The 16193-nt window shown below is 36.1% G+C and overlaps 2 protein-coding genes across 2 annotated transcripts; one reads left to right on the top strand and one right to left on the bottom strand.

Annotated features, from left to right (window-relative positions):
* Positions 1-3062: 3062 nt before the first annotated feature.
* LOC101311866 (survival of motor neuron-related-splicing factor 30-like) lies at positions 3063-8187 on the bottom strand. The gene is made up of 8 exons (XM_004299969.1): positions 7969-8187; positions 6833-6901; positions 6070-6189; positions 5693-5775; positions 5505-5580; positions 4256-4441; positions 4038-4166; positions 3063-3653 (listed from the first exon to the last, which is right to left on the bottom strand). Exons 1-8 carry the CDS (start codon positions 8050-8052, stop codon positions 3483-3485), a joined length of 918 nt encoding a protein of 305 aa, XP_004300017.1. The 5' UTR covers positions 8053-8187; the 3' UTR covers positions 3063-3482.
* A 1466-nt stretch (positions 8188-9653) lies between these two features.
* LOC101311577 (26S proteasome non-ATPase regulatory subunit 12-like) lies at positions 9654-14766 on the top strand. Its single transcript, XM_004299968.1, has 11 exons — positions 9654-9712; positions 9814-10011; positions 10616-10723; positions 10826-10930; positions 11041-11097; positions 11222-11418; positions 13000-13099; positions 13176-13288; positions 13391-13544; positions 13630-13707; positions 14257-14766. The coding sequence occupies exons 1-11, from the start codon at positions 9710-9712 to the stop codon at positions 14473-14475; spliced, it is 1332 nt and encodes a 443-aa protein (XP_004300016.1). The 5' UTR covers positions 9654-9709; the 3' UTR covers positions 14476-14766.
* The last annotated feature ends 1427 nt before the right edge of the window (positions 14767-16193 follow it).

Genomic DNA, 16193 nt, shown 5'->3' with positions numbered 1-16193 from the left:
TAATATATATATATATATATATATATATATATATATTCCCGGGGTAAGGACGTGAATAGCCTCGATTTGTCAAAAATAAGAGAAGAGAACCTTTGACAAATAGAAGCTATGTGAAAAACTTAGAACCAAAGTGACTTGGTAAAGAAGAACTTTATTTCATAAGTATTGTTCTTACAACAAACAGGAAAGTAAGAGTAAACTTTATTACACAAACATGAATCAAAAACAGTAAGCTATATATTTACTCCTCCTCCTAGACTTCATATTCTTTCTAGACATCAAGTCTTATCCCTCAAGTGTAACATCTGCACAAATTTATAAAGGGGTGAGCCAAAAGACTCAGTAGAGCAAATCTCATCCATGTAATTTCAATATGCTAAACATGTATGCACATATTTTAGGTTTCAGTTGTTGGTACTCTTGTACTATTTTATCAGTGTCTTCTTGCCATAAGATCGTTTTATCAATATAACATTGAAAGGGCTTCTCTCCCTACATGTATACAAAGACAGACAATTGCTGATCCTTTTCAAGTAATAGCCGCAACCCCATAACTTCATTTATTTCTTATTTAACATAAGATCAGATAATAACTTGATTAAAAACTAAACATAATAACCACAACTCATAGCAAGTTAACAAGTTTATAAAACAAAACTTGAGATTCCCCATAACTTCCTCTACCTCAAACTTGTTTTACCAAAGCTGAAACTTCACTATCATATTCTAGCACTTGTTTTAGACCTCTACTCTTTTTCTACTCTAAATTTTCTCTCCTAACTTTCTTTCTAACTTCTCTACTTGTTAATACTTCATGTGAATACCTTTATTTATACTAGTGAATATGTTTGTCAGATATGTCTATAAAAATCAGTTGAAATTCATCTTTTTCTGCCAGCAGCAACTTTCTACTTGGAAACCAAGTTTTAAGCTGCTCATTCAGCAACTATGTGCAAAACACAAGCAAAAGTGTGGCTACACACTTTGGTATAGGGTAAGAAGTGTAAAACATGTGTAAAACTTGTATAACTTTGTGTCACACACAAGCTAGCTACTAGGTGAATCAGCAAATAAAACAAAATAACATCCTATATGTAATTTTCTCTTTTACTGATTGGTGTGTAATGTTGCAGGTGTAATCCAATGGCTCCAGCCAAAAGCAACACATGAAATAGAACAAAAACCTGCAAAAGCAACACATGAAAGAGAGCAAAACTTGCTGGAAACTTTTGTAAGATGTGAGGCAGCAATACTCAAGGATACCATGAAGCACAAGTTTGAAAATAAAAAAAATGATCTAATATAGCTTGAGAAAACATGTACTAAAGTGTACAATAATTTAGGAAGCCCTTCTAATGAGGACCCTTAAGTTGAGGACTTTTCGGCTTATCCCACTTTTCGATCTTATATCCACATCTTGACCGTTCAGTTTATAGGTATTTATAAGTATATCATTTTTGCAAATTTTCAGCCATATTGAAAATAGTTAAGACATTCATAAGTGTGATTTACCAATTATGAACTTGAACGGTTCATGTTTGATAGATTTGGTTCGTCCATTAATTTGATCTAATTTGTTACCTTAACGATCACCGATTTGGCTGAAAATTTGTAGGGTTGATCTACACATATAGACCTAAAAACTGAACGGATGAGATGTCAAGATGTGATCCAAAAATAAGTATTTTAAACCATAAACCGAAAAGTCTTCAACTAGTCCTCAACTTAAGATTCCTCACCATATATAATTTATGTACCAAAGATGACCACAAATAAACACTACTTCTTTTGTTTTTCTCTTTTTAGCAAAGATGATGTATACTAGGTCTATTTGATACTTTGTAACACAAACATGAACTATAGAACATTTCATTTATTTGAAGTCCTATTAGCTTCTATCTAATTCTCATTTAGTTGAAAGTTATTTTGTTTAGTTCTAAGAAAACTTTTACTTTCGTTACTAAAACGAACAGGTACTCACATATACATCTATATATATATACACCCACACACACAGTGTAGATAAATTATTTTAAGCAGATTCAGGATTTCATAGTCAGGCACTTGTATTTTGAAGGACTCCCTCAAAAATCTGAATTTGATACTGAAACTAGTCGCGGGAGACACCTTGCAGGGATGGATTAGGACTCGAGGACTCGGGGTTTTATTTCAATTATTTGGCAGGGACGACGGAATAGGCAAATGTTAATTTATCAGTTTTCACTACATTGCTAATAGCCTAACATAAGGGCTTTCTGTTTCTGTTGTCAAATAGCAATTTCTGCTTTAGAAACCAAACTTCCTATTCCAAGATGTTGCTAAGCTGTTGGGTGAGCGCATGGCATCTTGGGAGAACTCTTCCAGATTGCAGATGCTCATGTTTTATGGACGTTTATGAAATGTGCTCTTGAAAGACCAAAAACAGATTTGCCAAAATCATCAATAAGAGTGGTGCATTTTCATTACAGTTTAGGGTTTAGCAGGGAAGGGTGAGTAACTAATTCAAGACTTTCCTCCATAATCCTCCATAGACACAGCTGGAAACATTGTGAGTGATTTTTTTTCAGGTCTCTTTTGAACAGAATCTTGTTTGCAGAGACTCTCTTACAATAGGTACGAAGGGAAATGTCGTAAAGGCTGGAGATCTTGTTCATGTCCTCAAGATGGTCTCTTCTGCTGATGAAGCAGCAGCATGAATTTTGTTAACTACTTTTCCCAGGACACAAAAAAAGCAAGTGTTCCAAGATTATGAATAACAATGATGGTTGCTCACTAAGAAATGCTATCTAAGATTTGTTTATGATTTATTTATTTCTGTTCTTCATTGTTATTTATGTTATGAAGACAAGTGAAGTGTTTATACATGTGAAGTGTTTATACTAGACTCATTAATCATTATAACCAGTTTTAGAAAGCTGAAAAACATCTTGAAAGCTCCAAACCCCGATCTAAAAATGTGACCTTGAACACATGATTCTGAGGCCACTTATGAAACCGTTATGAATTTAAATCACTCCTGATTAATATGAACACGTTACACAGTTTCTTCGATTAACAATCAAATATCAGTCGCTCCTAGCCTCCGACTCCATTCCATTCCCTAACCAGTTCCTATCCCATCTCTTCCCCTCCATTCCATTCTCTAACCAATTCCCCAATCTTCTAGAGTTATTACAGGTTCAATTACCGAATGTACCGACATCCGACGTCGATACCTTCCTGGGACCAAGTATTACCAACATAGATGGTCTCAGCATAACAGCTGCTCCATCTAAGCCCCTAGAAAATCACTCAACTCTAGTCATAGGAAACCATTCATTAACACATACCAAGCAGAATATTATTCAATAGGAAAAGCAAACTAATACAGCAATAGTAATCATTTTCAATGTCATAAGAACATTACAGGTTCTAATACTACCACAGGTTTTGAGCTAAGTTCAGACTGGACCTTTTGACTAGGAAAGAAGATAGATTTGGAGCTAAGAAGCCTCATCATCATTCTCAGCTGTGCCCCCTTTAAGATGCAAATGCTTTTCCCTCTTTTGAAAGTCTGTCAAACCTTTACCACTACCGGTCACCCCAACCTTTCCGAAAGGATCGTCTGGAGACTTGAAGATACTCTCTCGCTTGCGTCCAGATAAATAACCACTCTGAAAATATAACAAATTACAATTCTTTTTTTTTTTTTTTGTAATATAAAGTTACAAATCTAGAATGTGCATAAAGGTTCTTTTTGCCTCGTTCATTTTTATTGCCTCATATTCTTGACAGCCAAAGCAAAGTTCTCTTACAGTTATAGTTAAGCATCAAAGGTTTAGGTTTATTTCAGATATATACTAAAACCGGAGACTTGAAACAACAGATTTACCACAATACAATAGCAAACAAGCAAAATTGTGTTTCTTTACCTTTTTATTTTAAAATTATGTGGATATCAGACATGTGCATAATGAAATGGTAACTGAAGATTAATGTAACTTCTAAAGATTGGAACAATATTGCAAGCAAACTGGAACCCAGAAATACATGCATACCTTCTTAGTCTTGCCTTTGGTAGTTTGGAACTGCTGCCAAGCATTTTGACGCTTGTTCTGAGATACTTCCAGCTGTTCCATCCTCATCTTCGACTTAAAAGCATGTATCTTCTTGCGTTTGGCAATTTTCTGCAGATTTGGCAAAGCATCAGTACAAAAAGAAAACCGAGGAAGATGTTACAAAAACTACACATAACTATACAAAAACTATACATTACCACATCCTCAGGATCATCTGGTTCTATACGAAGTTTCGGCGGTAGGGTTCGTGCTTGGAAGTCAACAGAAGCAGCTTGTGCAATTTTCCTTTTAATTGCTTGTTTTGTAGCTTCAGCAACTTTTTCAGCTTCCAACAATGCATTGACAGCCCCTTCTTGAATTGGCCTGACATTAGCTGGATCCACCTGAGAGGAGAATCATCAGTTATGAATAACATTTACAAAATGTAATACTAGACATAAAAGGAATAGATGAACCAAACTAAGGGCTGTAGGTGACACAAAAAGGTATGAACAGTAGAAAGGGATCCACAACTTTGAAATAATAAATAGACAAACTCTTAAGAGGAAAATCTATGTCATATAAATAGATTTACTTTGAAGAACCAATTAACAAATCATAGGCTTTTTAGTCGCAACTCATTATAGGCCATATGAAAATTTACTACATAGATAAAAAGAACTTCAGGCAAACAGGTAACAGGTTCGAATAAGCAAAACTATGTAATCATAGAAAACAATATCATAATCTAAAAATAGCTGATTCTATCAACCATGTCAAAGGTGGGCCTCTACGTCATTGGGTCTTTGTACAGGATAATAAATTATTTAACCATAGGAAACATACGAACTGTTGTTCCATACACCCAAGACCAACACAAAGCTTAGCTGCTAGATGCAGCCCCACAATCCTATGCGCTTTTCATCACTCTTAAGATTTTTTTTTCTTAACTTGTAATTGTAAAGAAGCACTTCAAATTGAAAAAGTCATTCAACAAGACAATGCTAAATGTCTTTCTAACAAGGAAATCATGAAGTTCAGTAAACCTGATACTGCATAAGCAGACAAGGATGAAGATGCAGTACCTAGGTGGCATATGGCAGCCCACATAAATGGATGTCAAATATATATGGAATGCCAATAGACTACCAACATTTATAATGCGATTAGCAGAACGGTAGCAGAGTCAAAAGAGGGTTCTGTCAATCTGTGACAATAGTGGAGTTTTTAGCCTATCTGCTATTTGCCTCCCTAATTTGGCTGATTCTGTCAATAAGCCATTCCCATGATAACAAGTCCATGCCTTAAACCCTAAGATACAGTCAACGATTCATGGATAGCTTTTAGGGAAGGATGTGTGGCTCATATATGTATATAAAAATGTGGCCTAAAAATGAATATAACAAGGATAAGGATGCCATGCTAACTTAAAAGCACTTAATGGTTCAGTTATCTATGTAAACATACCTCTTCTTTATTCCCCCAGCTATCATATGTAACATAGTATCCATTTGGTGTAAGAGAATCGATTGTTGCATCATACCTGTACATTCAACGTCAAGCACGGACAAAAGAAAAAGGAAAGGTAAAACAAATGTAGAAATTTTTAAACTCTAATAACAAAAACATGAAATTGGAGATCTTTTCTCACATACCACTCTCCATCTTCACTATAAACAGCCTGAACTTTTGTACCAGGAGCAAATTTGTCATGATAATCAGAAATACTCCCTGTATCCTACATAAGAATAGAATATAAAGTGACTATAACAGAACAAGAGTGGAAGATCTGACCACAGTATAGATGTAATACAGTACAGCTATTGTATCTAAAATATTACTAAAAATCACTGTTAGAACAAAATTCATTTTTCTACAAGAAAATACTCTTTCGAATTATTTTTATGTCCGAACACAGCCGACTAGAATGCAAATTGGTGTTACTTTATAGAATCCAGTAAACCCTAAGATAACATAAATCAAAATTAACCATAAACTTTGCCAAAAATAGAGAAAAATTAGAAGAGCTTACATTCTCATTCTTCTGAGACTGGGGAAAACTAGGAGATGCGCTACCGCTTGTTCCAATTTCTAATCCTAAATTCTGATTTTGTTTGGCAGTTGCAAGTAGATCTTCTGTCATGGCTATGGCCTGCATTATCAAAAATTTAGTCCAGACCAGAATTTGAACAGCTATCATATAATTGTCAAGATCATAAAAAACTTAAATAACACATTGATGTCACATTCAAACTTAGAGTCTCAGTGTGAACATTTGAAACCAGGTGACAAAGAAAGAGAATCTGACCTAACGCCACACATAGCGTACCTGCAAATGAATGAAAGAGAAGTAACATGCATCTTGATGAAGCTCTAAAAGAAATCCTTTTTTCTTGTTCTAAAATATCTACAAGTGTCAATTTCTCAAGTGTATAAACCATCCTCACCTTATTCAACGATTTAATGAAAACAAACCTCGAGAGGTGCCAGAGCAGTTATTTGGTGTTGCTAGTTTGAGCAACACGTTGATTCCTTCAAAAGAGAGAAGGAAGAAATAAAAGAAGAATGATATTGCAATAAAACCTATCCATATAATAGTAACTGCACTCAGGAATCATCCCTAAGGGCCAGAGAAGATGTTGACTTTTTGTAAGAACACTAAATCAAGACCTCTGTGCAACAAAGTCAAATATACATGTAGCAGTTTTTCAATGCGGAAATAGACAGAACTATATGACACAATGTACACACAAGATTACACACATGAGTTAAAGAAGACCACACACAAAAATTACCTCAAGTAACTCTTTTTCCAGGTCAGCATACTCAGAGTTTCCGGGGTCTTGAGCTAAAAAATCCTTGATCTGAACAGATGAAGGAAGAAGTTATTACACAGGCATAATAGATTGACTTTGCAGCCTATAGCATATATTTTGAGATATAGATTATGAACACAAGACACAATGGCCAAAACATTGTAACAGAAATTCACTATAACACAAGATGACAAAAGAATAAGACACAAAGCATGTTCAATGAATGACCACAGCATTATACTCCAGGATACTGACCAATTGAAGTAAAAAAATCCAACCACACAAGACTATTAAAGTCATATAATCAATGGACGGCTATGTGCAAGGATATAATGCCTACAGTTTACTCTTTATTTTTAAAGTTTACAAAACAAAATGAAACCATAAAAAGAAACATCTTTCTTAGTGAAATCCATTACTAAGTAATGAAACTCTACCCAGGTCGTGAAATGCCCGGTCAATCTAGTAGTGAACAAGGCTTTTACTGAGGAAGAAAAGCACAACCTTTCTAGCATCATACAGGTTAATTCCCAACTAGCAGCTCACTTAGCTCAACTGAATCTTTATTCCTACAATTCATCATCTTAATCTTTTGCATGCAAACACTTAACCGATGATGCAGTTCAGTTAGGTTAAAGACTAAACAAAACAATTGGGCAGAACTTCCCCAATCCCAATATGCAATGTAATTTGTAAAACTTATGAGAGCCAATTTCAACCCCTATAATGCAAAGTGCATCAGTCAACACAATAGGCGCTAGTCAAGGGGTGGCCATATATTACAAGCAATGTAGTTCATTCAAAAAATCAAAGCAACACCATAACGATTGATAAAACGAGTTATGAACAAACGATTCAAATGCACAGTACTCTATTGCCCTCACTTCACAATTCAAAGAATTCCAATCGGCACTACTAGTGTAGCTGAATAAAGAAAAAGAAAATTTCAGTAGTATCGTATACAGAATGATAACACAAAAGCATCAAAACTAGATTGTCTAAATCAAATGCTTAAATCTTGAAATCCAATACCCTAACTGAATTGCAACAAAACCCTAATCACAACATAATTAGTATGACGTCAAGAATATAAATCGAAGCAGGAGAAGGGTTACCTGGCGAAGCTGTTCGTTGTACAAGGAGAGATTGGAGGAGAGCTCTTGTATGGTGGTAAGCTCGTCTCCTCCTTCCCCTTCCATTTTTTATTTTTTATTTTCTGGTTTTCAGAGATTGAAATCGATCGAGAGTCTGAGAGATTTACAGAAGAGGAAAAAGAAGAAGAAGCAAACGAGTCGGAGCCCTAAATCTTAAAACGATTTAAATATCGTGAAATTAAAATAAATAAATGAAAACGGCATATTAAGGCCGCACCAATATTGTCATGCGATTTCGTATTCTTTTCTTACCGGATTTCGTATTTTTGTTGGTCAATATGATTTTAAATTCCGAAAATACCCTTGGTTACTGCACCTCCACGCTTTGTTTTTTTTTTTTGACGGTGGAAATCCAAGTTTTATTGAAGAAAGTAAATATCTACAAACAATATTACAAAACCTATAAACTAGGCAGTAAGCAAATAAACAAAACAAAATAAACTTAACAAACTTCAAACTAAACAAGATAAACATAAAATCAAACAACCCATCATTATCCATCCAAGAGAGGAAAAAAGAACACGCGTCAGAACGGCCAAAGTCATACGTCGAAACTCAAGGTGGCTCAAAAATGACACCCAATTTGTTGGAATCCTCGAGAACGCTGAAATCATCCTAGAACGAGAACCCCACAGCTTATTCAGCTCTATTGCAGACGGAGAGAAGAAGAAAGCTTGTGCCGAAACTGCCACATACTAACCCATTATGTGACACAAAGACGTCATGGGTAAAGCAATCAAGAGCCTTGAACAAACCAGAACTCATTCCAACTACGATTTCCAAATCTCAAAACCATGTATAACATCCTTGAACACCATCAGCATAATTGCCAGACAAAACAAGAACAAAAAAAAACATAAAAAAGAAAGAGGAGAAGAGAAAGGTAGCAGCTAAATCGCCGATGTGCTTTTGCATGACATACAATGCAACACTAAATTCAAAGAACTGAATCGGTGAACTTTCATTGAAAATACTGATTGGTGAGGAAGATGTGCACCTAGAAAGTGAAAAGGAAGATTTGAAAAAGGGGAGAAAGAAAGGGAGAGGTAAGCTAAGATCGGAAGATTAGGACGATATCCGTGATGGGAAAAAGGAAGGAAAACAAACAACCATTGTTATCGGACTAATCGGAGTAAAGAGCTACCACGTAAGAGGGTAGGGGTAAAAGAGAGAAAAACGAGAGCTTCCCCTCTCGGTCTTTTCTTTTTTGTCAAATATGTCTCTCTTGGGTTATCCAACACTTAAACATTACATAATTATTGCAAGATACACTTTTGCGCCAAAAATTATCACTACCAAGCCTGCCTTTTGTTATCCTTATGAGATCATTTTTTATCCATTTTTAACTGACACGAACTCTTAAAAAGTAAATTACAAAATTACTATTTTCATATTTTAGGGTTAGTGGCTTGCTTATTTTTGAGAGTCAGTAGCATTAGAGTGCAAACATATGAATACTTACTGAGTATTAGTCTACTCTAGTATCTTTAACGTTCTATTTGGATCAGTAAAGTTACTCAGGATTTTGTTTTGTAGTTAAAAGTATCAACTGGGCTGGGCTGGGCTTAGAGTAGAGAAGGCCCAGTTGAAAGTGGAAACAGTGCCAAATATGTATACAAGGTCGTCACTTTTCTTCTCATTCATTCGTTCCTCTACCCTAAACAGCTCTGGTAGCTTCGATTTCACCACTCGATCTTCAACAATGGTAAGCCTTTTCCCCTGTCAGATCTCTCAAATCCTAGCCTTCCGGTATCTCCGGTCTTGCTTAATCGCTATGGGCTTTTCTGTAATTGTGGAAATTTTCAGGAAGGAGGAGGAGGCAATTTAGACGCGCAAATAGAGCAATTGCTCAACTTGGAGAAGCAGATGAGGCTCTCCGGCGACGTCGCCGGAACCAAGAAGGCCGCCACTGACATTCTTGAGCTCTGCTTCAAAGCCGGTGCTTGGAAGACTCTCAATGACCAGATCGTCGTCTTGTCCAAACGCCGTGGTCAGCTCAAGCAGGTACTCTATGCTAAGTTTTAGATTCTCTGCCATCTTTGTTCAATTGAGGTTTTAAGCTTCTGTAGTACCTAGCCAGTTCAATTTCTTTTTTTTAGTTCTTGGAGTTTTTGATGCGCATGTTAGAAAATTTTGTGGTAATTTGTCTTGAAGAATTTGGATTTTGATAAGGTCTGTATGCATTTGACTATGTTTGTCTGAGTTTAGACTGGTGTTTGTTAGTAGTATAGTAGATGTGAACTATTTACCGGATATGTATGAAAAGAGAAAGGTTTCTCTTGTGAGTTCTTTGGATTTTGCGGTTTTCATTCTCTTCTATTTACCTTGGGAGAAGCGAATTCAATTCATTGTTGGGATTTCTCTGATTGTGGGCTCTATAGTAGTTCAGGAAAAAGAAAGGAAAAATAGATATTTCTGTGTTCTCGTCTCTTAAGTAGAGTATACGATGTTTTAGCTAAATGTTTCTCTGGAATCATGATTTGCATCATTTGTGTGGTTTATCTCTGATAAAGTTTTGTCAGTGGTCTGTTGGTGATAAACTTGACTATCCTTATAAGAGTTATGTGTTTTGACTGTTATTCCTCATTGGCTGTCTGTTTCTCTGCAGGCTGTAACTGCAATGGTCCAGCAAGCTATGCAATACATTGATCAGACACCAGATATTGAAACTCGTATAGAGCTTATCAAAACACTAAATAATGTTTCTGCTGGAAAGGTATACATGTGCTTGAGAGCTTCAATAGCATCTTTTGAAATTATGTAACGTAATTTTATGTTTTGTTCAGAATTTTGATGGTTTTTGTTGCTTGTTCTTTAGATATATGTTGAAATTGAGAGAGCTCGGTTGATCAAAAGACTTGCTAAGATTAAGGAAGAGCAAGGCCATATTGCTGAAGCGGCTGATCTGATGCAAGAAATAGCGGTCAGTTCAGAAATTATTATCTTTCTTAACGCTTCCCCTTCCATATAGAAATAAACACAAACATGAGAAAATATATTCTGGTGCTCATTTTTGTGCGATATGCTTTACAGGTGGAGACTTTTGGTGCTATGGCAAAAACTGAGAAGATTGCATTCATTCTTGAACAAGTATGCGTTTAATTTTCTTTTGATTACTTATCTTTACTATGTCCACATTCATTGCAAGCATAACTATTAGGTTCTAGTTTTTATTATCATTTTGAGCCACTCTGAGGATAATTAAATTTTGCAGGTTCGTCTGTGCCTGGATCGGCAAGATTATGTTCGTGCTCAAATACTATCAAGGAAAATCAGTCCAAGAGTTTTTGATATTGATGCTTCAAAAGAAAAGAAAAAACCCAAAGAAGGTGACGGTGTTGTTGAAGAAGCTCCAGCTGATATACCATCGCTCCTAGAATTGAAAAGGATCTACTATGAATTAATGATAAGGTATACGCGTGTTCATTCATTTACTAATCTTTGTTTCTATTATTTACACGCTTAACCAAGCTTGGCTATTGATCTAGATTTATTGAGGTTTCATGAGCCATTAAACTCTTATTTCTGCTGTTTAGACACAGTCACAGGCATCCCAATGAATTTCCATAGTTATTTGAATTGCAAATCTGTATGTATGATCGTGAGGTAGTGTTTCTTTTGTGGTTTTGCCATTGGAAGGAATTCCTTTCCCATGTTCGTAAGAGCAAATGTGGGTTTACCTGTATCTCATGGGTATTCAAAACTGACAAAATTAGCTTCATAGGTGTTTAGCAGTCTTAAAAAGGAATAGGTGGATTTCCCAACTCCAGTCCCTATTTTAAGCTTTATATTGATTATTTATGTTGTTTGAAATTAGAATTTTCTATTCTGATTAATCTGTCCATTCCAGCATGTCCTTATCTAGAGAGCATTTGGTTGATTGGGTATCTAAAAACCCCATTCAAGAAAATTTATGGAATTCCTATAATCTGATGATGCGAAGTTAAGTACGGATAACTTTTTGGTCTGGCAATGTTCTGTTAGGTCTGTGAGCTAAATTCATTTACCAAAAAAATTAGTACAAATGAAGGTTTAGTAGAATTGTTTGGCACATTGTTTTCTCCCATGTGGCTGAGGTTCAACCCCCTCAGGGTACCTACGAAGCTATTTTCTACAGTTCTCTTGTTAGTAGGAGACCCCAGTTAAAAGCTGAGGACCTCCAAGAAAACCTGTGTCTGGGCATAAAGTGTACACACACAGTGTTGCATATTATTAGTGTTGAAAACCAAAGTATTCGATGTGGCTATAGTGATTGTCAGTTGCTAGTTTATAAAATGATGTGTAAAAGGAACTTCATGAAATTTAATGTCTAAAATTGGGTTATGTTATCAATCGTCTTTCCTTTTAAGTTCCAGATGCTTGAATCTTAGTGCTAGCGTATTGAGAGGCAACAACATATGTTGAATGCTTGCATCATTACGTATAAGATGCCTTGAATCTTCAAACTATGGGACTGATGTGTGCAACGTTGCCACCTTCATTTTATATATTCATATTCACCGGGTAGAAGGGCAGAGAAAGGGGTAGACAAAAGATGAGAAAAGGCATAAGGGCGATTTAGAAATGTGGATAAGAAAAGTGAAGGTAGCATGGTTTGCAAAGTGGGCAGCGCATATTTCATTTCTCACTGTCTTTGTTGAAATTGCATGCTTATTGGATTTGGAAATGCTTCTTCCATGGACTCCTAGAGTCACTTGCTCAACATTGTTTCGCTTATCCTCCTAATCACAATCAATTGTTCAACTATACCTTCTTTTAAAAAAAAAAAAAAAATCAAAACCATTTCAAAGTTCAGCTGGTCTTTTTATTAGTTATTTCTTAAGACCACTCTGTAAACCATCTGAATTGAGGATGACTAGTTCACACCTCTTTTTAGCTTTGTTAGTGTTCGGAATATATAATTGATACTGGTTTCTTATATGTTTGTTATGATTACCTTGAGATAGCTGTTGCTTTATGGTGATATTTATGTTGATTTCTTATTTGTTGTAGGTATTATATTCATAACAATGATTACCTTGAGATTAGCCGTTGCTATAAGGCGATATACGAGATTCCTTCTGTTAAAGAGAATCCAGCCCAGTGGATACCGGTACAGCTCTTATTTGTAATCTCGTATTATATCTCCTGAATTATGTTGAGCTTCTCTAATGTTTCTATTCATCTAGGTCTTGAGGAAAATCTGTTGGTACTTGGTTCTGTCTCCATATGATCCAATGCAGTCCAGCCTTCTTAATTCCACCCTGGAAGATAAGAATCTTTCTGAGATCCCTTATTTTAGGTACATTCAACATTAGCATATGTTGGACATCTCCCTTCATTGAAATTGAAATTTTAGTTTTTAGTTTGATTTACAAGGTTTGCCTCTGTTATTCTGTTGTAGGTTGCTGTTGAAACAGGTGGTAACTATGGAGGTCATACAATGGACAGCTCTATGGAATACATACAAGGCTGAGTTTGAGAATGAGAAGAGCATGCTAGGAGGCTCTTTGGGTGACAAAGCAGCTGATGATCTGAAGCAGAGAATAATTGAACATGTAGGTTTTCCCCAGATATTATTTTCTGCTATCCATTTCTCTATTAATTTAGGATTACCTTTGCTGACATGTGGTGCTTTTGCAGAACATTCTTGTTGTTTCAAAGTACTACTCAAGGATTACCTTGAAGAGACTTGCAGAGCTACTGTGTCTGACTATGCAGGTTTGCTGATGCTAATTTGATTCATTATTAACATTTTAATTGCAATCAAATCTGTTTATTTTTTTTATACATGTGGATTGGCATGTTTAATGGGGTCGTGTACTGAAGATGTGTTTGTATTCTGATACTTTTGTCTCTTGCTCTAAATTTTTTCATAACTTGGTAGGGGAAAGAGATTTTTTTTGACTGTGAGGAAAGACCAGGAGTTTAGTTCCATCAGAAAAATGTCGTGTCTCTTTATCTTTGTTTTTGTTCTTGATAAATGTGCCATCTCTTTTTCAGAATAGTAAAAGGCCACTTTTTCTGTTTCAATTTATGACAGATATGGAAAACTTGATATAGAATGAATTTTAGCACCACGTATATAGGATTCTGAGATACCAATTATACTTTACTTTCCTGTTATCAACTCTCCAGAATTCAAATTTTACTTTCAATTCCTATCGTACATGCTTCATGGACTGAGTTAAAGTTAGTGTTCTAAAATTGAAAAATTTAGTTTCCTTTCCACTCTTGTTTAATCTGTAGTGTTGGTCCCTTTATGTTCAGGAAGCTGAGAAGCATCTCTCAGATATGGTTGTGTCCAAGGCACTGGTGGCCAAGATTGACAGACCAATAGGAATAGTCTGTTTCCAAACTTCAAAGGATAGCAACAATGTTCTGAATTCATGGGCTATGAACTTAGAGAAACTACTTGATCTTGTTGAGAAAAGCTGCCATCAGATACACAAAGAAACCATGATTCACAAAGCTGCTCTGAAGGCTTAAAGACTTGAGGTAGAAGTCCTGTCGTGTGGCATGCTTAGTTTGGGTTTTCAAAAGTACTACGGATAACTGAGATTATGTTTCCTTTTGGATAAACGCGGACTGAGTTTTCAATTCCAGCATTGGATTATATATCAAGAATTGATCAGGCATATGTCCCAAAATAGTTGTTCGCTGGATATGGCTCTTAGAACTAAAAGACTTGTGTACTACGGTCACATAACTTGCCAATTGAGTGTTTCACTTCTTGTTCTTTGGCCTCATTCAAGATGATATGGTTCCTGCCTTGTATCTTCAATAGCTTGTGCTTGTGTTTTTGTTGATTTTCTTTCTTTATCACCTGATTTCAGAATGGATGGTTACACTGGATATATAGAAGTTGTTGTGACTACCATCATATTCACACCCTTGATGTCCCCATCATATAAATAATTAAATATGATCAAACCATTGACAACGGACTATGATGTCACATGATGATTCGTGAACAAGCTCCATACGCATAATACTCGGGAAAGCACACTATAAAGCTATGTTGCATGGACACGTTTTGACACGGCAAAATAAGTGTCAGTTGGAAAATGTTGAATTTTTTGGCATGTTTTAGACACGTTGACCGACTCGCTATGTCATCTTCGACATGCAACAGCATCATTTATCAAAGGGAAAAAGCCCTAATGCACAAATACTACACTTTTCTAGCCCAAACCAATCAAAAACAGATTACACAGCCCAAACCAATGTTTCCTAGTAAAAATACAGTTATACCCCAGCCTTAATAACCGCTTCCTACCCACTCCGAATTCAATTCCTTCATCGACGCCACTCAATTCAATTCCTCCAAATTCAACCCACTCCGCTTCGCTTCTTCAATCCATCGACGCCGCTGCCTCACTCCTCACTCCATCAAGACCTCAGCCTTCGCTTCTTCAATCCATCGCCGCTGCTTCAGTACATCGCCACCGCTGCTTCAGTACTTCAACGCCGCTGCTTCAGTACATCGCCGCCGCTGTTTCACTACATCGCGCTAAATTCTTCTTTTTCAGGTGAAAAGAAACCCTAGCATAAATCTGTGTTTGTACCCCCAATAATGTTGTCTGGGTTCATATTTCACTGCTTCAATGTGTTTTATGGCAATGTAGAAACGGTGTGGCAACTTTACTACCCCTAGTAAAACTTTACTAGGGGTAGTAAACTTTAATTTCTGTTTGTATGTCAGTTATTTTCCACTGTCTGGATGTGTCTAATGGCTGTGTTCAATACTAGGGGTAGTAAAACTTTGATTTTGTTGAATGCGAATTGTTTTCTAGGTCTGCATGTGTATAATGGTGTTGGAAATAGAAGTTTACTACCCCCAGTAGAAGTTACTAGGGGTAGTAAAATAGAGTTTGGTTTGCACATCAGTTGTTTCTCTTTCAGAGTGTATATTGGCCTTGGAGATGTTCTATTGCAAGTTGACTACCCCCAGTTGAAATTTACTAGGGGTAGTAAACTTTGTAATATGTAGTTTATAAAGGCAAGATCACTTGGGGTAGTAAAACTTTGGTGTTTTGCATATGCAGGATGACAGGAAGGCAACTTGCTACCAGTCCAGAGTCTGAGGAAAGCTCACCATCAACATCTGTCAACACAAACATGAAATTGCTCTCATATCTACAACGGGAAAAATTGAAGGTTCCACAAAAAAGAGCGAGACAAGAAGAAGAAGAAGATGACACAGA

The sequence above is a fragment of the Fragaria vesca genome, linkage group LG5 (genome assembly GCF_000184155.1).
Source record: "Fragaria vesca subsp. vesca linkage group LG5, FraVesHawaii_1.0, whole genome shotgun sequence".
In the NCBI taxonomy this organism is placed as follows: domain Eukaryota; kingdom Viridiplantae; phylum Streptophyta; class Magnoliopsida; order Rosales; family Rosaceae; genus Fragaria; species Fragaria vesca.
This window is presented reverse-complemented; position numbering and strand designations above follow the sequence as displayed.

What these genes read in the sequence shown, in the direction of transcription:
- LOC101311866 (XM_004299969.1), bottom strand. Translation starts at nt 8,052, where the DNA reads ATGGAAGGGGAAGGAGGAGACGAGCTTACCACCATACAAGAGCTCTCC. An exon ending in ACAACGAACAGCTTCGCCAG is followed by an intron (nt 6,902 to 7,968) that starts GTAACCCTTCTC and finishes TCATCTGTTCAG; the next exon opens with ATCAAGGATTTTTTAGCTCA. An exon ending in TGGAAAAAGAGTTACTTGAG is followed by an intron (nt 6,190 to 6,832) that starts GTAATTTTTGTG and finishes TTGATAATGCAG; the next exon opens with GCCATAGCCATGACAGAAGA.
- LOC101311577 (XM_004299968.1), top strand. An exon ending in TCTGAGATCCCTTATTTTAG is followed by an intron (nt 13,289 to 13,390) that starts GTACATTCAACA and finishes ATTCTGTTGTAG; the next exon opens with GTTGCTGTTGAAACAGGTGG. An exon ending in TACTGTGTCTGACTATGCAG is followed by an intron (nt 13,708 to 14,256) that starts GTTTGCTGATGC and finishes CTTTATGTTCAG; the next exon opens with GAAGCTGAGAAGCATCTCTC.